Source organism: Miniopterus schreibersii, assembly GCF_964146895.1.
Source record: "Miniopterus schreibersii genome assembly, chromosome: 19".
In the NCBI taxonomy this organism is placed as follows: Eukaryota; Metazoa; Chordata; class Mammalia; order Chiroptera; family Miniopteridae; genus Miniopterus; species Miniopterus schreibersii.
The window spans coordinates 19,347,642-19,368,399 of record NC_138119.1 but is presented as its reverse complement, the minus strand read 5'-3'; the positions used below and the strand labels follow the sequence as shown (position 1 = coordinate 19,368,399).

The 20,758-nt window shown below is 52.7% G+C and overlaps 1 protein-coding gene across 1 annotated transcript; it reads left to right on the top strand.

Annotated features, from left to right (window-relative positions):
- Positions 1-414: 414 nt before the first annotated feature.
- Positions 415-20,561, top strand: CLEC20A (C-type lectin domain containing 20A; the record flags this gene model as incomplete). Its single annotated transcript, XM_081121895.1, has 12 exons — positions 415-547; positions 972-1,047; positions 1,168-1,335; positions 1,973-2,127; positions 2,666-2,749; positions 8,786-9,151; positions 10,595-10,660; positions 11,617-11,982; positions 12,900-12,992; positions 16,806-16,925; positions 17,730-17,815; positions 19,581-20,561. The coding sequence occupies 12 exons, from the start codon at positions 415-417 to the stop codon at positions 19,659-19,661; spliced, it is 1,794 nt and encodes a 597-aa protein (XP_080978021.1). The 3' UTR covers positions 19,662-20,561.
- Positions 20,562-20,758: the final 197 nt, after the last annotated feature.

Sequence of the window (20,758 nt, the reverse complement as noted above, 5' to 3'; positions counted from 1 at the left end):
TGGCGTGTCACCACAGCTTTGAGCTTGGAGCGCCTTGGCCACTGAGATGAGGCACTCAGGTCAGGTTCCAAAGCCACGGTCTGGGGACAGGGTCCTGCAAAGTCCACCCTGAGGGACCGTGCCTGCTCTGGCCGAAGCCCAAGGCACACCTCAGGAGAAGCAAGAACTGCCGGCTGCTCCCCAGCAGGCTCGTCTCCCTGCTGAATGGGCCAGGAGGAGATGTCTGCCAGGACAACGGGCTTCCCTGAGCCCACGCAGTTCCCTCCGCCACACCCTCCTGACATGGACGGACCCTTCCTTGGGCCAGAGACCGTCTTGGGTTGAGAAGGCTCTCTGGTTCAAGGTGCAGGTACCATGCTAAGCTGGGTCTTTCTCTACTGTGGGGGTCCTGACGGGGCCTCCAGTCCTGGCAGGATGATTTCTGATTCCCTGGCTGATGGCATGGCTAGCCCTGTCCCCTTCCCCCGCCACCTCAGTCTCTTCTCCTCCTTCCTCTATCATCCTGGGAGAAGGTTGTGGCAAGAGCCACCTGTGGACCATGCTAAAGGTGAGAAGCCTCTGGGGGTGGGGCGGGGGAAAGAATACTAAAGAAAAGGCCATTCTGAGAGTAGCTGTAATTTGTGCTTCAAGAGTCAAAGGGACATGACCTCCCACAGGAGCTAGAATCACTCAGGACCTGGGTTAGAAGCCTAATTTCTCTTTTCTCTCATCCCTGGGCAGTCCACTTCCTTCTTCCCTGTCATTTCAAATACTAGTTGCTCCCGAAAAGGCCACCTTGGGAATTGAGGACAGTCGGCACAGGCACACAGGAACCGACGCAAACTGTAGGTGAAGCCCGCGCCCGCCCCCGGTAATGACTCCTCACACCCGCCTCCGTTCCAGCCCTGCGTGCGCCTGTCCTTCCCAGAGGCCGTGAGCCCGAGAACTTCCTGGGGAGCTGCCCGTGGCCTTTCCTGGGGGTTATTTCGCAGCCCCCAACCTGGTGACAGCTCTTGACCTTGCTCTGTCACAACCAAAGGAGGATGTGACTGTCACTCTGTTTAGTGCGTGCGTGTGGGGAGCGGAGGGGGAGCTTCCCAGCACCACCCCACACCCATGCAGGTTTCAAAACACCCTACAGGCCTGAGCATGAAACTCCAGTGAAAATGACTGACTCCCTCTCCACAGTTACGGCCCTGTGAACGTGCGCACCGTCTCCTCCTCGCGGCGGCTGGAGGTCTCCCTGCACCGGCAGCGACGTTTCCTTTGCTTGGCCGAGCTGAGCAGCTGTTCAGTGAGCCCCCTCCTAGCCGAGCAGATGACAGGAGCCCACGGGCCTATCCATCAGCAAACTGGGTCTTAAAAGAAATCAGGGTCTCATTGTGAAACTGCTCTGTAAGGGATACATATAAAATCATCACTGTTTGGACAGAAATTTAACAAGACCCGCAGCTCCAGGCGTGTGCCTGCTCACAGCGTTCACTGTCCACGCTCCCAGTATGTCCCTGTTGTCATTGATACGCGGGAAGGGCTGAGGAAATCCGTTTGACAAACCCAAGTCAAGGAGTCGCACATTGTTTTCTCCACTCGAGGTCTCGCCGCTGCATGAAGCCCTAGGTGGGCCCGTGACGTCGGGTGCTGCTGCGGCCCAGCTCTGTTCCCTGCAAGCCGCAGGCCGGCCTCCCCGAAGGCTGCCAGCTCCATTCTTTCTAACCCCTGTCCATGGCAACACCCGCTGGTGGGGGGGCCAGGAGCACACAGCCCACCCGGGTTCCGCTGGAGTTTGGTGAAAAAAGAGCATTCACAGCAGAAAGAGAGAGAGAAGCCGCCACACGAGCCTCTTCTCCAAGTTGACGTCATTTGGATTTCCTTTTCTTTACAAGGGTCCTGGTTTTTCAGCTTCCTGAAGACAGTGATGTGTGGAAAGTCTGGCGGGAAAGAGGGGATTTTAATATGGCCTTGGGCCTCTGAGTTTGGTCTCTTGTGATTCCAGGGGTACAAAATCCCGGGATCTGGCCTACGATGAAGCCCAGGCTCAGCCGCATGTGGGCCCCCAGAAAACGTGTCATCCATGCTACGGGGACTCTTTCAGCACCGAGTGGCCCTGTGATCTAAAGGCCTTGGACTCAGGCAGAATATTTCATCAAGGTGCCTGAATCCTGATGGCTGTGGTCTCCACTCCAGACCCAGGTGACTGGCTCTCACAACACCCTGGCAACACTCCACAGTCGGGTGCTGTCCTCAGCCAGAGGGGCTCGCTGGTTCCTACCCCAGAACTTCTCACATACACATTTCAGAGACTTAATGCGATTGGTGACTTCATTGTTCCCCTTGACTGATCCATAGACACCTCCGGAAGCTTTGCCGCCCTCAGGACGGTTACCTTTGCTGGTTGACGTTACCTTTGCTCATTGACACGTTGGTTACTATGCAATTTCTGATCATCGCTATAAATAGTGTGTCCAATCTTGGCTAGGATCATAATCCTATTACATTGTTTCTGTGGAAAGATTATCCGGTTTCTACCATGGGAACATCTAGTACCTCTATTTCAGGAACAAAACGTAATGTTCTGAACCGATGAACGTAAATCTCCAGCTAATTCAATACACCTAACAGTTAGTGAAAAGTCAGAGCGAACGCATTGTGTGAGGACTGCAGGCTTTTTCCTCCTGTGCGTTCACAGACAGGGGCATGTTTGCCAGGGCCTCGCAGGACCTGGGGGAACCTGTTCCCACTCCCACAGCCAGCAGCGAGAGCCGCCTGCCGAGTGCGATAAAGAGCCACCAACAATCAGAGGCTCCCCTGCTCCTGCCAAATGGGGCTCCTGGGCCGCTTCACTTGGCCTGTGTCCCTTTACCTCTTTGCGTGGAGTCCAAATAGAGGACGGAGGCTATACTCCTGGCTCTTTTGGCCTCTGCTCGAAGGCTCTCTAGACATGCTGTCCTAGCCCCTAACAGCCTTCCCTCTACCTCTGACACCTCCGAACGCCTGTTTATCATGGAAGCGATAAAACTGAGCACATCCTCTAGGATGGCCCTTGTTGGGAGATTATAGTTGACCCTTGAACAACACGGGTTTGAACTGCACTGGTCACTTACATGTGGACTTTTTTCAATAAATACGTACAGCACTATAAACGTATTTTCCTTATGATATTCTTAATATTTTCTTTTGTCTAGTTTTATTACAAGAATACAGTATATAATACACATAACATACAAAATTTCTGTTTATCGACTTTGTTACCTATGAGGCTTCCTGTCAACAGTAGGCTATCAGCAGTAATGTTTTGGGGAGTCAAAAGTTATATGTGGATTGAAAACTGAGCAGGGGGTCAGCACCCCCAACCCCTACAGTTGAGCTGGCTCTCAACTGTGTTTTCTGCATGGTGGTCACGGGGGATCCACGGGAGGATTCCAGCGTTAGTCCTGGGAGCCGCCTGCATCACTCCCCTTCTCTGGCTAGCCGGCGACCACAAGGACACACCCAACTGCAAAGCATGCTGGGACAAGCGGCCAAGGCTCTCCCGAGGATAAGAGGAAATGGGTTTAAGGAGCAGGTAGCCAACCTCTGCCACGCCTTCCTAGTGCATCTCATCTGCCTTATCACAAATGCCCTCGTAAGAAAACTTAACTGTATTCTTCTGTTTTTAGTGCAAAAGGGAGGTAGCTGAGAAGGTCTGAAAGGGAAGCTTGCGGTGGACACTCGAGCTGGGATTAAAACTCCCAGCAGAAGTGAACTGGCAGAGTTAGAGCTCGGGTTCAGGATCCACCTCTTTGTCACCTGAGTGGCCAATGGGCTGAGATGTAGGGACAGAGATTGTAACAATGATCCTGTTTGTCCAGGGCTTTGTAATACAACAGTCCCAGTCTATCCCAGTCCCACCCTGCAGAAGGCCCTGCAGACCTCTCTCCCCTCTTGCAGGCACCAGACTGTGTGACAGAGGAACCCCTGGGGCCCTGGGCTCCAACTTGAAGCGAGAAGGGAGGCATAAGTGACACTACTCCTCTGGGTGGCGAAACTTGTGCGAAAATTGTTCCCTGGGGAAGACAACTTGCACCGGATCAAACCCTGAAGCAAGCCACACATTTGCCCAGCCCCTTAAAACAAGTGCTACTTTATTTTTACCTAATTACTGATTAAACTAAAGGGATTCCTTTGGGTTTTCACCCCTCTAAAAATGGTGACAATAACAACCCATCCAGAGAACTGTGACTGCTGGGGCCTGCCTGGCCTCAGCCTTCCCCTCTCAGGGGCAGGTCCAGGACATCCTGGTCCAGGCTCAGGGGCAGGCCAGCTCTCAGCAAGGAGCTCAGATTCACTGTGCAGGGGACTCTACCTTGAGTCCCCTGCTGGTTCAGGACATGTTTACTGAGCACTTACTATGTGCCAAGCACTCTGCATGGCCCTGGCCCCTAGGACTCATCACTGATGGGGGCAACAGAGGCAACAACAGGCTCATACTTACAATATGGTGAGCAGGCCCAGGCTGCTGAAGGAGCCCAGTTCTTGGAGCTGGCTCTCTGCCGTGTTCTTCTGGATCCCAATCCTGGCCTTGAGAGCTTCCCAGTACCCTAGTTCCCAGGTTCTTCCCTAAACCTCAGCACAGGAGCCAGGCAGGGCCCTGCTACCCACCACATGCCAGACTTGCCCAGTGCTACCACCTGCCTGGCCCTCTGAAGATGACATGGTCCCTCTGCTCGTCAGTGGGACCAGCCCTCCATGCTGGGCCCTGGACAGTGAGTGAATACCTGTGGCCACAGATGAAAGGGGTTGTCCTTCCAGCATAGCTCCCAGCCCATCCCAGCAGGAGTGCTGCACACCAAAGCAGCTTTCTCTGCTCCATCTGGCCCAAGTTCACCTTCATCTGGCCTTGTCACACTATACAGCAGTTTGGACTGGGCTTAAATCTACATAGCCTCTAGCAGCACAGAACAAGGTGTCCTCTGGGCTGTGTGTGTGTCAAGCTGATAATTCACTGTATCTGAGTGTCTGCAGGTAACACATTCCTGTCTGAGCGGTCCTGTGGGTTCTGGCCTCAGGAAATACAGGCAGACCTCGTTTTACAATGCTTTACAGATGTTGAGTTTTTTTTACAAATTGAAGACCCTCTTCCAGTTAAAAAGGTTACAGCCTGCTTTATTGCAGTGGTCTGGAAGGAACCCGCAGTATCTTGGAGGTGTGCCTATAAGGGGATACTCATAAATGTAACCACCCTTGGGGTTTGTATGTGGCCCTCCCTCACCTCTCAGAGGACTGGAATCACGGAAGCCCCGGAGTTCACAGGCAGGAGGTGCAGTGCTGGCCTGGGGTCCTTCAGATTTGTCTTGCTGACCCCACTCGGGAACCTCAGCTGGCCTCCTTCCTGCCAGACCCCCAGGGCCTTCTATTATGCCTTCCACTTGGTTACCTGTATGAGGGTTCTTCAGAGAAACAATCCACAGGAGGTGGCAGGGGTAGTGTCTTCCAGGCCAGGATTGTCAGCTTCTCTCCTGTCCCCAGGGAGCGGCCCTCAGAGGCTGAGGCACAAATGGGTGGTGTCCCTGGGATGAAGTCATCTGAGGCCATCACTGCACAAGAGAATACTGTGGCAGGACATTGTTGTGGAAGCATTAACAACTCTTTCCTCTTTCCTTTGCCTTTCAGAGGGGCTGTTTGCCCTTTCTTTCCTCTGGGAAGAATGTAAAGGGTGGAGGGCAGAAAAAAAAGTGTCTTCCAGGCTGTGGTTTCCAAAAGCCCAGCCCTTAGGGGAACAGAGGGAGCTCTGGGCATAAACAGGATGTTGGGAGGGAGGGAAGGGGGGGGGGAGAGAGTGAAAGCTCAGGGAGAGCTGTTCTTGCTTCCCCAGAGAAAGTGCCTTGGTCCCTGATCTGTGCTTAATGAGGGAGCCGGAGCCTAGACCTGGGCGGGGCTGAAGTAGGACCTGTTTGGGCCCATTACCTCTCCACCTTATGGTTTCCAGTGCCCTGAAGTTGAACTGCCGCCCTGCTACTTCCCACCTTGTCTTGAGCAAGTTATTTCACTTGTCTGAGCCACAATTTTCCCACCTCTGAAATGGGGCTCATGGCCTGTCCCAGTGGTATGGCTGTGGGGAGAGCCCAGCAAAGCCTGGCCCACGCGGGCCAATTCCTTCTCCCTCCCCAACCCCCGTTTCTCTCCTTCCACTCCTGCCCTCCTGGCCCCTGAAGACCCTGGGGGCCTAACCTAGCCTGTCTTCTGCTCCCCACTCCCTGCCACCCCAGCAGCCAGCCCCAGAGCTGGGCTCCCCTGCCCCGGCTCTGCTCATCGGTTTCCTGAGCCCGGTTGCCTTCCCTGTCACTCGCAGGACACACAGCTTTCTTCCGGCTGCATCCCCAGCACCTCACACAACCCACGGCTGGCAGGCAGTAGGCACCGAGTGTTTGTTTAGTAAAATCTGACAGTTTGGGTAGGAAAGAGGAGAGTGGAGTGCAAGGAAGAAGGGACCAGATGTCCAGGTGCAGCCTCGGCCAGAGGTGAGGACCCTTTCCTCGGCCGCCGGTCCTGTGCTGAGGCCATGCTGGGTGCCGGGCTGCGGGTCCCCCTCTGCGCAGCAGGTAAGGCCCCCTCCTCCCCCTCCCACACACACACTGGGCTCCCTGCAGGGTCTGAGGGAAGGGGGCCTGTCCCCTGAGGCTCCCAGGTTTCAAGGCTGAAGGGGGTAAACAGTGGAAAATGATGTTTTTCAACTGTCAGTCTAGGCCCGGTGAAGCCTCAGCTGCCCCTCCGCTGCGGGCTGGCTGGGCTCCTCGGCTCCCTTCCCAAGGCCCAGTGGCCAGCACCCACAGCCTGCTGTTCTGCATCTCATTTCACGCACTCATGTCCTCACGGAGGCGTCTGACCAACAAGTATTAGTTGCGTGCCTCGTAGGTGCCTGGCTTCGACGGGCTCACATTCTACTGGGGGTTAAAGACATTCGGCAGGAAGACAGTAAATAAAATGATTGTAGAACGTGACAAGTGCAGAGAAAGAAATAAGCAGGGTGACAAGAAGGAAGTCTTAGAAAGGTCTTTCTGGCCTCGGAGGCGACAGCAGCAGGACCCACTGGGGCCAGGGCTGTGAGTCCCAGCGAGCGGCCTGTGACTTGGGCCAGAGAGGCAGTGGGCATGGAAAGTTCAAGAAGGTTCAGGATACACGTTGGCTGTAGATCTCATGGGATTCGCTGTGGGACTGGGTGCCAAGAAGGAGAGAAAGGGAGGGACCAAGCGTGACTCCTGGGCTGGGGCTGGAGATGTTGGAGGGAGGGGAGCCATTTAACGAGCTGGGGGGGACCAGAACGGAGCAGACTGGAGGGTGAATGCGTATGGACAGAATGACAGCCGGAGGGAAGCATGCAGGAGCTCAGTGGTGGAGGGCAGAACCTGGGAGGCCTCAGGATACTGTGTTTTCCTTTAGGGTTTTCATTAGACCCTAAAATCAATGTGGTGGGCCACAGGCAGTGATTTTTAAAAAATTAAACAGATTAGGATAAAAAAATGTCAGAGTGAATCACAGGAAAGAGTAATATTTTTTTTCTATTCCCTTTCTCCGACACAGCGGTTCTCCAATTCTTCTCAGCAGCAGGCAACATCCTGAACTCCGGTAAGTGTGAGGAGCTTTGTTCCTTTTGGCAAGTGCCTTCCTGGTCCTTTTGCCTGTGCCTCCTGCACTGGGCACAGGCTGGGCACTCTGTGTGCCAGCTCTTCTGTCTTATCTTTCCTCTTCTACGGCATCTGGCTTGAGGCTGGTTCCTTAAGGCCTAGGACCCCCAAGATCCTGGCCGCAGGCCCTTCATCCCTCTCAACCCTTCTGCACAGCAGTTGTGGGCCAAGGAGAGCAGCCCTGACCAGCCTTGTTTACTGGGACCCTGGCAAGGGTATGGAGGCAGGAAGGAAGGAAGCCAACGCTGAGGTCTTGGGGCTTGGGGTTGGCTCCCAAGAGAAGTTTGATCTGCTCATTAGTTCGTTTGCTCATTCATTCATTCATTTTCAACACAGTGAGTCCTTCTGATGTCCTGGGCACTGGGAATATAATGATGACTATGGCTTGTTGTCTGCTCCCAAGGTGCCTGGACCTGGTAGAGGAGACAGACAAGCAAAAAGTCCCCTCCCCCAGGGCTTTTAGAAAATTCTGATGCTGCTCCCAGCACATTCAGGATCTTGCTGTAGGGTGGGCCTGAGCATTGGTGAACTTGAAAGGCTTCCCCGGTGATTCTGTGTGCAGCCCCTATTCTGAGCCCCTAACACCTACGTCAGGGCAGTACCATGGGGTGACTAAGGGCCTGGACCTGGAAGCCTCACCCATGGTCCTTGGGTCCTGGCTCTATCCCTTCCCACTGGCTGGGCTTGGCCAAGTGGCTTAACTCTCTGGACTTGGTTTCCTCAGTTGTCAAATTGGCACTGTGACACCTATCCTAGGGGGTTGTTGGAAGGATTCATTGAGCTAAGGGCACAGCATGAGTGCTCAGGGAGCACTATTGTTATTAAGCACTGACAAAGGAGCACCACAGCATGGAGGGAGGGCACCTACCCAGAATGGGGCAGAGGGGTGAGGAGCTAGCTGGGCAACGGGAAGGGGGAGATGAAGGGATTGAGGGAGCACATGGGGGTGGCCAGTTCTTCCAGGCCAAGAGAGCTGCTTGTGCAAAGGCCCAGAGGCAGAGCTGTGGGCAATGGGAGGGCTAGCGGTGAGGAACGGAGAGGGAGAGAAGAGGCTGGGGAGGCTGCTTGTGGCACGGCTGAAAAGTGCTTTGGGGACTAGGGGTGGGGTGGAGGTGGCCATACGGTGACAGCCTCTCCTGCCCCAGCCCTGCAGCAGGTGAGCAGCGGCAAGACCTTCTCCAGGGTGGAGGAGAAGCTGAGCTGGATGGACGCCCTGCAGTACTGCCGGGGTCAGCACACGGACCTGGCCGACCTGCAGAGCATGAACAGCATGAGCAGCGTGATGACCCTCTACTCCCTCACCAGCGGCACCGAGGCCTGGATCGGCCTCTTCTACAACGTGCGCGTTGGCGGCCTGAGCTGGTCCAGCGGTTCCACCTTCAGCAACCCCGTGTGGAGCGCGCTGCCGGTCTTCAAGGAGGGCATCTGTGCCACGCTGTACTCCGTAACCATTGTCCCCAACCTGGGGGCTGCCTCCTGCGCAGCTCAGAAGCCCTTCATCTGCTACTACGGTGTGTTCACGGCCATAGTCTGTGGGCCCTGTCTTGCTTCACGGCTGCTTTTCAAGAGCAAATGAGAGCGAGAGAGGCCAGGGCTTTCCGAGGATAACTGTTACCTCATCCCTCTCGGCTATACTCCTCTCTTCGGCCTTAGTTTCTCTCTTCTGTCCCTCATTTCCAGGAGTTCATCAGAGAAATGGGTATAAATCAGGGTAGAGAAAAAGTAAAATCTGGAATGTTCCACTTCGTCCCCTCCTTCTGCCTATTATAGATTTAGGGGAAGAGAAAAGGAAAGGGAGGAAAAAGGCAAAGACAGGCCGGGGGTCCATTTGCTCCTGCAGAGAGGAGAGAAGAATTCAAGGTCTCTCCTCCTCACAGAGCATAGGGCGGTTCTGCCTCATGGGGGTGGGGGAATGTGGGCCAGCCGCTCTCTGGGGGACCCTCTGCTTCTGGGAGGTGGGTGGCGCAGCCAGCTCCTTATGGCTTCTCTGCAGGAAGTCCACTCTCAGTGCCCTTGGTGCTGGCTGGCCATCCTTGCCCCAGGCTGGCCCCTCTGCCCAGGTGGCCCATTCCACTGACCTTTGGCTGAGATCACATAGGGGGCTGGTTATAGACCAGAGCGCACTTTCCTCGAAAAAACTGCCAGTTTCTGCTTTTCTCTCAGTCAGTCAAGGCCCAGCCCAACTTTATACCACTCCGACCCCTCAAATAGGGGCACGGAGAACCGACCTGTTGAGTCTCCAGTTCTCCACCATGCCTGTCACAGGGCCTTGACATGTAGCCCACATGGCCCGGGTGTGACCTAGGATTCCCAACGCAGTGGGAGTGGGGTGCTAGGACAGGAGCCCCGCCAAGGAAGTGTCATTCTAGGACTCCACCCACTTCTCCATCTCCCAGAGCCGCACCACCAGCACACCCCTCCTCCCCGGCATCTGTTCTTGACACAATGAACTCTTACAAATGTAAATCAAACACTTTGCTTAAACACATTCAACAGGTCCCCTTAGCACTTACAATCACAACCCTTTTATAGCCACGGGGCCCTGCGCCATCCATCTCTTTGGCCTCATGTCCTATTTCTCTCCGTGGCCACACTGGCTGCCTCCTGCTCCTCAAACCCACACAGCCCCTTCCCACCTTAGGACCTGGCCTTTGCCTGGCTGGGGTCTTCCTTCCTACCTCTCCACAAGGCGTCTCCTTCTCATATTCTCTTTGGGAGAAAGATCCTGCTTGTCTTATATATCTGCTACTTTTCCAGGACCTAAAATAGCATCTGCCACACCATAGGAGCTCTATAGATGTATTTGTTGAATAAATGTAACTAGGAAGAAACGAGCCTGCCTAACCTTGAGCTAGGCTTCTCCCAATTTCAACTTGGCAGTTCCTGGTGCCTGCAGAGGATCCTGGGCAGCCCCACTCCTGCCCCGTAACTAGAGGTCTGTTTCTGTTTTCCAGACCCTGCTGAAGGGCATCACAGCCTCATGGAGCCCACTCTCAGTCTGACCACCCCTCCAGAGCAAGGTACACACCTAGGAGCCCCACCTTCCCCTTGACTTATCCACCAGAACCAGATGGCAGGGTCACCACACCTGGGTCCTCCCACCCCTCCATCTGGCTGAGGGATCCCCTGGCATTGCTGCCCCCAGGCTGAAACCCCTGGGGAGAGTCAATGCCTTTATTATTAAATGGACCCAGAGGAGGAGGTGACTTGATCAAGGTCTCCATTCAGAGAGTGGCTGAGCCAAGGCTGCATCCCAGCTCTTTGGATGCCCCTATCTTAGTGGCTTGGGGGTGGGGGCGTCGGTGGCACCTCCTCACAACCCAGGCCTATCCATGTGGTGTGTGGGGGGGTGTTCCCCTCTCAATATCACTGCCCTGGTATTTAAATTTTTTTCTTCATGTTTGGTGTGGAGAAATTTTGACAAAGGAAATACACTCCTCAACCAACCTGTCGTGTGGAGTCGGTTTTCTGCCTGTTACGGAGTATGGAGTTATGGAGTGAAAATGAGTTTTCTGAGGCAGGCACACCTGCATGTGTCCCTTGTCTTGCCATGCAATATGGCATGAGTTTGGGCAGGTTATCTTCCAGAGCCTTTCTTTTCTCCTCTATAAAATGGAATTAGTAACATCTACTTCTCAGGGTTATGACGCGATTTTAAAAGATGATGTATCCACATGCATAGCTCAGGGCTGGTGAGAACTACGTGCTTAATGAATGATAGCTTTAAAAATCAGTTTAGATTAGGGAAGGTGAGGGAAATGTCAGGCAAATCTTGATAGGCTTCAGTGAACAGGTATGTGTCAAGAGAGCTAGGGGACCCCATTTGAATCTGAGGATGTGACTCCCAGTTCTGCAAACAGAGGTGCTTCCTTTCCTGATCTCCAGAATCAATCCCTCCAGTGGTGCCAAAGCACATCCTTTCCAGACTTCCGTTGTTTAGAATCACAGATGTGTGGTCTCTGTTCTTTGCCCCCAGCTGTGGTCCAGATTGGCGGACTGACCTTCAAGAGATTTGAACAACGAACGACGTGGCTGTCAGCGCTGCTGTACTGCCGTGCCCACCACACAGACCTGGCCGACCTGCAGCTGGTGACCGATGAGGCCGGCAAGGAGGCCCTGAAGTCCATCACCAATGAGACGGAGGCCTGGATTGGCCTCTACTTCAACGCAGCCTCTGAGTCTCTGAGCTGGTCCAGCGACTCGGGTGCCAGCATCCCCACCTGGCTGCAGGTGCCCAAGTTCGGGCCAGGATTGTGTGCGGGGCTCCGCACCTACGTACGCTATACCCCCAGAGTGTATTCGCTGGTCTGCTCTTCCCTGCAACCCTTTATCTGCTTCTACGGTGCGTGGCAGCCCTTCCCACTGGCCCTTGGCTCTCCAAGGCTAGAACGGGATGGGAAGTGGGTCTGCTTCGCAGTGGGAGACACTGAGGAAGCACGTCTGGCCTGAGGGTAGCTGAGTTCTGAAGCAGTGCTTATTAATTCTGGGAGCTCTTTAAAGAACGGACCAGGCCCCATCCAGCCTCAGGGCATAAGCAATTAGCAACAGGAATTGGTTACTGAGCAATGAAACGGTTGAAAGCAAGGGTTTTGGAATCAGACACTTTTCCACTTGCTAGAAATAAGGTGGGCAGCGTCCCTGAGCCTCCTTTTTATCTGGAAAGTATCCTTAACAAAATGGTACTGAGGACCTGCTCATAGGACGGCTCTGCAGACTGAATGATGTACATAAAGGGCCTTGGGGAGTTCCCGGCACAGAGTGAGCACCCAGCAGCCAGGAGCGACTGTCACTGTTATTGCCACTGTGAATGCACAAGAGCCAGAGGCCACCGTGGGTATTCGGATCTCGGATCTCGCGGACGGTGTGCCTCTTCAGCAGCAGGCCTCCTCTCTTTTTTCTTTCCTTCTTCCTTCCTTTTTCGTAACAGCTTTATTGTGATATAATTCACATCCCTTATAATTCGCTCTTTGAAGGGCCCGATGCAGTGGGCGTTGGTGCGTTCACAGGACCGTCCCATCGGTACCACCTAATTTTAGGGCATTATTATCAACCTCAAAGAAACTTCTTATTCTGTAAAATCAGAACGATGGCTCTGCCCTTGCGGAGCTGTTGTGAGCATTAAAGCCGTGGTCCGCACGGTAAGTGTACGCTACACGCGCCCTCCTGAGTTTGGTTACTGTGATGGGGCCTGGGCCAGCACTGCCTGGTGGCACAGACCTGGGGGAGCTGTGTCCCCTCACACTCTGTCTTTACTGGCAGATCCCTCTATTGGACACCGGAAGTCGGCAGTGATGCCCCAGCTTGTCCACGATCCCTCCTCGAAAGTGACTCAGGGGATGGCGCCCGGACCAGGTATGCTCCTGTTTTTGGCTCTGTATGGGTGTTTGATCTTGGCTGGATCCTGGGGTCTCCAGGGCCCGGGAAGTGGAGAGGGTGGCCTGAAAGCAGCAGCACAGGGTGGGTTCCATGGGTCCTCCCAGAAGAGAGAGGCCAGAACACAGGTGAGCTAACTGGATGGCAACCAAGGGCCCCTTACAGAGAGGAATTTCCCTGTGCAGCCCACCTGGCTGGCGAGCTGGGGTCGGGGTGAGGCGGCCTCGATCAGCATCAGCCTCCCTCCTGGAACTGGGCCACTGAACTTGCAGTTCCAGGGCCAGGAGACCCACCAGAGGCTGGGCAGTCTCTCAGGTGAGGGGACCAGGGCCCCCGAGGCTGAGCAGAAAAATCACCAGAGGCCTTTGAGGCTGGGTATCCAGAGAGAGAGGAGCCCATGAGAGGTGCCTGTGAAATCCCTTCTAGTTCTGTGCTCTGGGCACCTCTCACGGAGAGAACTGAGGGGTGAGCTGTGGGGACAGGCTGGGAACGGCAGTGACAGTATTCCTTTAGGATTGTGAAATTCCTGAAACACCTTCACAGCTATTACCTCATGTGGCTTCCCAAGAGTTTTGAAGCTGAGGAGACCGAGGGCACATTTCCAGTTCTCCTGGCTTCTTTACAGATTCCTACACCAGACAATATATTACTGCCTTTTGGGGGGACAGGAAGAAAATTAGGGGACTTGCTCCCAGAGCTTCACTCATTCGGGGGACACAGAGAAAAGGCAGGGCTTGTTCTTAGGGAGCTGCCAGCCAGCCCGGGAGGAACTTGTGAAGGTGGTGCTGCCTGTGAAGTCACAGGCAGGCAGGGTGGGGACACAGAAGGGGCTGTCCCAGCTCCTGGAACTGCCAGGGGCCTTCCTGGGGAGGAGGTGATTTTGAAGCAAAGGGGAGCGGCAGGCGGTTGGGTGGCGGCCTGGGGGTAGGACCTGCAGGTAGGTTGGGGTGCCGAGCGGGGCCCAGGTCCTGCTGCTAAGGAACGTGGGCCTACCCTGCCGGCCACGGCGCCAGGGCCTGCCTGGGGTCGGGTTTGGTCCAGGAGCCGGGAGGAGCCCCTCGCCCGCTCTCCATCCAAGGTCTCAACTGGTGCCCGGCCGCCCAGGCCCACCGCCGCCCAGGCCGCACCCAGGGGCTCAGGAGGCCCTCCCTGCCCGCCTGTCACAGGGGTGCCCGGGGCCTCTGCAGGCGCCCTGGGGGCCCCCGCCCGACGCAGCGACCCTCCCTCTGCTCCTGTCTCGAGCCTGCCCCCCCCCCCCCCCCGCGGGCGCCCACGAAGCCGGGGAGCAGCGCCCCAGCCCGAGGCCCGCCCGGGGCGCTCTCACCTCCTAGGACCAGGCGGCTCCCCGGCCCCAGGGGGTGCGCCCCGAGGGATGTCTCTGTCCCCAAAGGCCCTGGACGCCGCTGGTCACTACCCAGGGCGCGACCCCGTGACCGACGGTAGGTCCGTGACTCCGCGGGGGCGGAAGGGGCAGCGGCGGCCACTGGCTCGCCCCCCCCCCCCGACGGTGCCTCAGTTTCCCCCAGGATGGCGCTGTCCGAGTTGGGCGCTTACCTGCAGCTGGCCGCGAGGCCCCGAGCCTCTGGGGAGCTTTCCGGGGCTCCTGCGCAGGGGCCCCCTGGGCGGGAGCAGCGCCGCGCCGGGGCCGAGGGGGCAGCCCGGGAGCTGGGGAGCCCGCCAGGGCCCGACCGCGCCGGGCGGCCGCGAGGCTGGGGTTTGGGGTCCTCCTTTGGGGAGCCGCAGCCCCGTGCCCCGGCGGAGAGGCTGAGGCTGGGCGGGTGGGGTGTGCTGGGCCCCGGCCGCACTCCAGCCCACCCCACGGGGGCTTGTCCGCGCCCCCTCTCCCCTCCCTGGGTGATTTGGGGTCGGCCTCTGGGGGAGAAACACTCTAGTTGGCTGCAGGAGGCTGAAGGTTGGGACGCTGGCTCTACTGCCTACTGTGTGGCCTCAGGCGAGTTCCCTAACCTCTCGGAACTTCATTTTTCTCATCTTTAAACGGAAGGGAAAAACCATTGCCATGAGGTATCTTTCAGTGCCTGGCATCTGGCAGATACTCAATAAATGGTAGTTATTACCATTTTAATCAGTTCACTAGTGAAATGATCAGTGATTTATTCATCTCCTGCCTCTGTTCTTACCTTATTGGATGGACTGGGCTGGCCTCATTTTAATCTTATTAATTATAAATGGTTGTGAATGATCTCAGTCATGAATTAGCGAGATTTCGAATCTCAAGGGCAGGGATTGCTTTATGCCTCTCTATCTTTTCCAGGCCTAGAACAGTGTTTTTGTAGATAATTTGTAGATAATTTAATTCAGTGACTACTTCCTCAGTACCTGTTTTGAACAAGGCATTGAACTGTGGACATACCAAGATGAATTGGACCTCTTACTGTTTCTAAAAGAGCTTAGCCTAACGGGCAAACAGAGACAGCCAGGACAGTGGCTTCCATTCTGCCTGGGAAGGTGGTACAGCAGTCCTCTCTTATCCACGGTTTCACTCTTAGTTTGTTACCTGTGGTCAACCACAGTTTGAAAATATGTATTAAATGGAAAATTCCAGAAATAAACAAGTCATATGTTTTAAACTGTGCATTGCTCTGAGAAGCACGATGAAATCTTGGGCTGACCCACACTGCCCACACTGCATAGCAGTGATTTTCAGTCGGTGTGCCGCAAGAATTTTAGTAATCAGTTTATGTGTGCCAGGAGATGAAAATGGTTGAAAATTGCTGCTGTAAAGGGTGAGAAAGCTGATGGGAACATGGGAAAATGGGCCATCTCAGACATTGGGTAGGGGAGTGACCGGCGCTACCACCCTGGCCATGCACGTCAGTTCTGAAATGGGCACGCCCTTCTCCTACAGAAATTCTACCTGTGGACATTTATTAAGGAAATAGCAGCACCAGGAGTACACATATACACGCATCCTCCACACGTGGGCTGTTGTTGCAGCATTGTTTGTTACACTGAGAAACTGGAGGCAATCTAATGTCCACCGAAAGCAAGTTGGTCAAATAAGTGCTGGTGCATTAATTGTATACACACAGCCTCTCAGAGAGTAAGGCAGATCTTCACCCATTCAAATGAAAAAATTCAAGTTAATAGTGGCTGTCCCTGGGTCAGAGGAGGGATACTTTTGCTTAAATATTTTGCAATAATATACCATAAAAACAATATGGTTATTTCTATATTTGAAATAAAAAGACAACTGCAAGGCACTGACAGGACTTTGGTGACTGAACATGAGAGCAAGTGACAGGGAGTAAGGGAGCTGCTGAGGATACCTGCGGTCTCTAGCTGGTGCCACATCAGATGGGGCGGCCGTACAGGGCAGAGGGGGTTGCTTGGGGGAGGCTGAGCTTGGTTCTGCAATACTTTGATAATATGCCTTGATGGAGATGTTGGGGGTCCCTGGGTGCCATGGTAGGGCTCCGTGTGGCTGTCAGACAGCATTAGGGGACTGGGCCTCTTGGGGTAGGAACTACCAAAAGAAAACGTTTGCTACTGAGTAGAAATCTCGTAACATTGCACAAACAAGCCCCACAAATCCTGTACTAGGGGTACTTAGTGAGAGATGATGGTGTAGCAGCCCAGGGGCTGGAACACCAGCCTGTGGAAGTCAGTCAGGGACTGGCAGGGGCTGAGCTTCCCACCTGAATGGTTTCTGCAGCAACTGGGTGAATGGCAGGGGTGCCCATGCCTGTCTTCCAGCTCAGGGGCAGTCGCCGACCTCAGTCCACCTTGCTCCAGGCCATCTTTGCAGTAGCTCCTTCATTTCCCCTTCTGCAGCTCCGCCCAATGAAGAAAGTGGCACTGACATGAGAGATGCAGCCACTGCCACTCAGGCCCAACACGTGAGCCCATCTAACCATCCAGAGCCACGAGAAGAATCTCCAGCGCCAGAATCCGGTAACTGCTTCTGGTTGCCCACTTCCCGCTCATAGCAGCAAGCGGTTCGATCTGGCCCACTCCTTCGCACAGGTCCTGGAGACCTTGTGAGAGGAAGGCGAGAGGAGAGACATTGGGGAGGTTGGAACAGCAGCAGGAGGAACAAGGGGGAGGATGCCAGAGCGAGCTCCCTGACTGCCGCGCAAGCTTAGGGAGCGTTTTCCTCACTTCAGCATCTCCCATTTCTCACCTGCAAAAGGGGTGCAGTAAAAACTACCCTGCCTACATCACAGGGCTGCTGCAAACCCCGAGTCAGATAATTATGTACTTTATAAACTACAAAGCGCTATGCAAATATAAAGTAGTCCTATTATGAGCTGGTATTCTGTGATGATTACAGTGGCTCACGGCCGAAGGCCCAGCTTGTTTATAGGCTCCAAAAACTTAGGTTTCCTGGGGTAGGGTGGGCCCTTACAGATGTGGGCCCAGGGAGGGGTGCATATTTCCAGCATGGTGTTGCAGTGCCTACTTTATAGAGTTATTAAGAGGAAGGGGGAAAATACAGAAAGGAAAATAATTGCCTGATGTGGGCGGAGGGCCAGCGTTATCCCGTGGCCTAAGGCTTTCCTTTCAGCCACTAGTTGGTTGGTCCTAAGAGTGGCCGAGCATTGTCCTGTTCAGTAGTTCCTTTTTCTCCCTTTTTGAAATCCTAAATCACCATGTACCATCTCTGGTATCCAGTGTGCACTCCTGACTGCTAACAACTTGAAGTTTTCGAATGGCAGTGAGAATTTTCCCTGAACCAGGCAGCACTTCCTTTTTCAGGGCAACTCTTCGGAATCCTGAAAGCAGATTTTACCATCCCAGCTCAGATGGACCCAGAAGATGTGAAAGACCAATTTCTGAGTGAGGTGAGACTTCTGCCCGCTTCTAATTTTGGTCAGGTGACTTATGCAAGGCAGTACTGTCAAAACCAATACAGGGGGAGAGAAAGCTTTGGAAAATTGGCTCATCTGTTCCCATTGCCATCACTCTGGCTCATGGTGACAGGTTGGTTCATGTGCCGAGATCTTTTCCGATCTTTATCTTACTCTAGCCAGCAATTTTCCTGAGCTCTTAAAAAAAAAACAAAATATGGCAGCATAGTCAGAAGGACCTGAATTTGGGTCTTGGTTTTCCATTTATTAGTTGTGTGACCTTGGGCAAGTAACTTAATCTTTCTGAGTGTCAGTTTCCTCACGAATTAGGAAGAGCAGTACCTAACTCATATGGTTGGCATTATGATTAAATGAAATATTCCAAGTGCTTAGCAAACTGGTACATAGTAAGTGCTCAATAAACATAAACATTAGCTATCATATCATTATCAACAGTACTGTTCTAAATATGCATTTCTTCGAGGCTCCCCCTCCTTCTTTTAAAGTATGTGAGGTGGCAGATTGTCAAGAGGAAGAATTATTCCTAAATATTGTGACAAAAGCCTCAAGCTGATTTCAAATATGGCTTAAGGGCACACATTTCAGTTGTATCAGATAATCATATGATATCAGAGCCAGAGAGTTCCTTATGGGTCATCTAGCCAAAATCAATTTTACAGATGGGGAAACAGATTGTATTTATCTCGTAGTTTATTGCAATTTACTCACAGGCCAAAGAAAGAGCACCTAGGCAATCTATTCTAAAATCTCAGGAACTCAGTTTCTAGAAAAGAACTGTGGGGGTGGGGGAGGTGTGTGCACATGCGCAGGCCTGCCAAGGAACAGGGAGGGGAACTGGAGAGCTTTTAGTGCATTTTGCTACTGAAGGAAGAACAGGTGCAAAAGATGCAATTCAGCATCTGATACATTTTTTTTTCCCCCAGTAAAAGTCCAAGTAATAACCCTGCAGTGCTGAGCATCAGGTCTATAAAAGTCAAGGATTTTGGGGGGATGGGTGGGGAGACCAAACCAGAAGCCATTTACCTTCTGCTTTATAAATTAAAGCCAATAATAGGAAGATTGGGGTCCAAATGGAGAATTCCATCTTCTGGTCACTTTTGTTGGAATGTATCTATCACATATTAATGGAGAGAATTTCTCTCTCACAGATTTAAAGGATGGAACTGGGGGGGCAAAGTATGTGTGGGGGAAGGTAGAATACATATTATTAGTTTTGGCAGCATTTTAAAATTCCAAATAGAAGGCCAACTTATCCCAGTTCAGGGGACAGGAACAGAGAAACACTGTCACAGGCACTCACTGTGCTCAGAGCTAGAGAGGAACTAGTGGTGTTAACCCTGGCTGAGGTTAGATCCCCTGGGGAAGTTAAAGCCTGGCCCTGTCCTCAGAAAGATTCTACTGAACTGTTCAGTGGGACCCAAAGGTACCCCTGCTCTTCTTTAGGTTGCGCAGCGATTCTGATGAGCAGTCCCGACTGCGAAGCTCTCCGGTCGCTCGTTTTAGCCTCTTTTGGCATCCAGCTGCCCTCTGCTGCCTGGGGGCGTTGGTGGCAGGGGCCTAACAAAACTGATCTATGTACCTCCCCACTGGTGACCGTGCCAATGACAAAAGGCAGGCAGCTGGAGGGGAGAAGGGAGGCTGAGAAACATAAGGGGTCTATAGGTGGACAGTTTAGGATGGTGATGACAAACAAGGTCACAAGAGAGTATTAGCAGTTTTTCTCTTTTTGATGTTTCAGATCCAAGAAGTCTTAAAGCAAACGTTAGGTCATAAGCAACTCAGACTGAAATGGGTCGGCTTTGAAGTAAACAAAGAATAGCTCGAGTCTACTGATCTGTGGCCTCCTCACACAGTCTTCTCTGGGTTTTGAGTGAATTTTCGTTTTTTAATTCCAAGTAGCTCAGAGTGAGAAATAACTCCAGATATGTGAAGAGGCTAACTGTGGAACTCAGACCCCTGCCCAGCACAAAAGAAAATGGCACATGCAACCCCATCCCTGGCATTTTATAGAACGAAATAGGTAAACAAGGGAAGGTGCAGGTGTTTGGGGACAATAATTTTGAGAACGACAAGCACATAGGAACAAAAAACAAAAATCCTGAAACAAACCCTCTGGGGAATTAATCTCTCTGGGGAATTAAGAGAGGAAAGTAGTGGTCTGGGAGGCCAAGTAGAGCCATAGCTCCAAATACAGTGCATGCTTTTTTTACCAGTGACAATCCAGTAAAGGGCTCCAGAATGAGGAGCTGTCTGGGGTCTTATCACAACACCATACTATATGTTCATGCTATTTGCCCTAAATCTAAATCTTACCTGTAAATTGGGAAATTCTAAGATATTGTTTTTAATGTTAAAAAACATACCTTCAGAATAATGTTCCTGCATACATCCCCCCTCCTCCGTCTTTCTCCAAGTGTCCTAATCACCCAGATACATGCAAAAATAAGAGAGCAATATGTCACATACCGTAGCAACTTTAGTCTGAAATGTTTAAAGTTAAAGTTTATTTGTATTCTTTGTAGGGTTATCAATAAAAGACCTCAAACGTATCTATATCTGTACATGTACAAGAACCATCAAAAATTATTCACAGAACAAAAATAAATCTTCTTTAGAACAAACCCAGGTAATGAAATGCAGATATGGATCTCACATGTGGAACACACTAAGTGCTACCAGCACAAAAATATGGCTTTAAAAATAAAATAAAACCTTGGGTTCTGTTTTTCTAAGGTGTATTTCTCTTTCTTGAAATAAAAAATAAATTATTTAGAGCTATCATTGTAAAATAGTCATGTGTATTAACACACTTTTATTAAGGCCCTGGAGATGAAAAACAAAAGCAAATTTAGAAGATAAGTTCCTCACAGGTGTGATTCAGGTTAATGTGCTGCTGTCTGCTTGAGTTAATTTTAA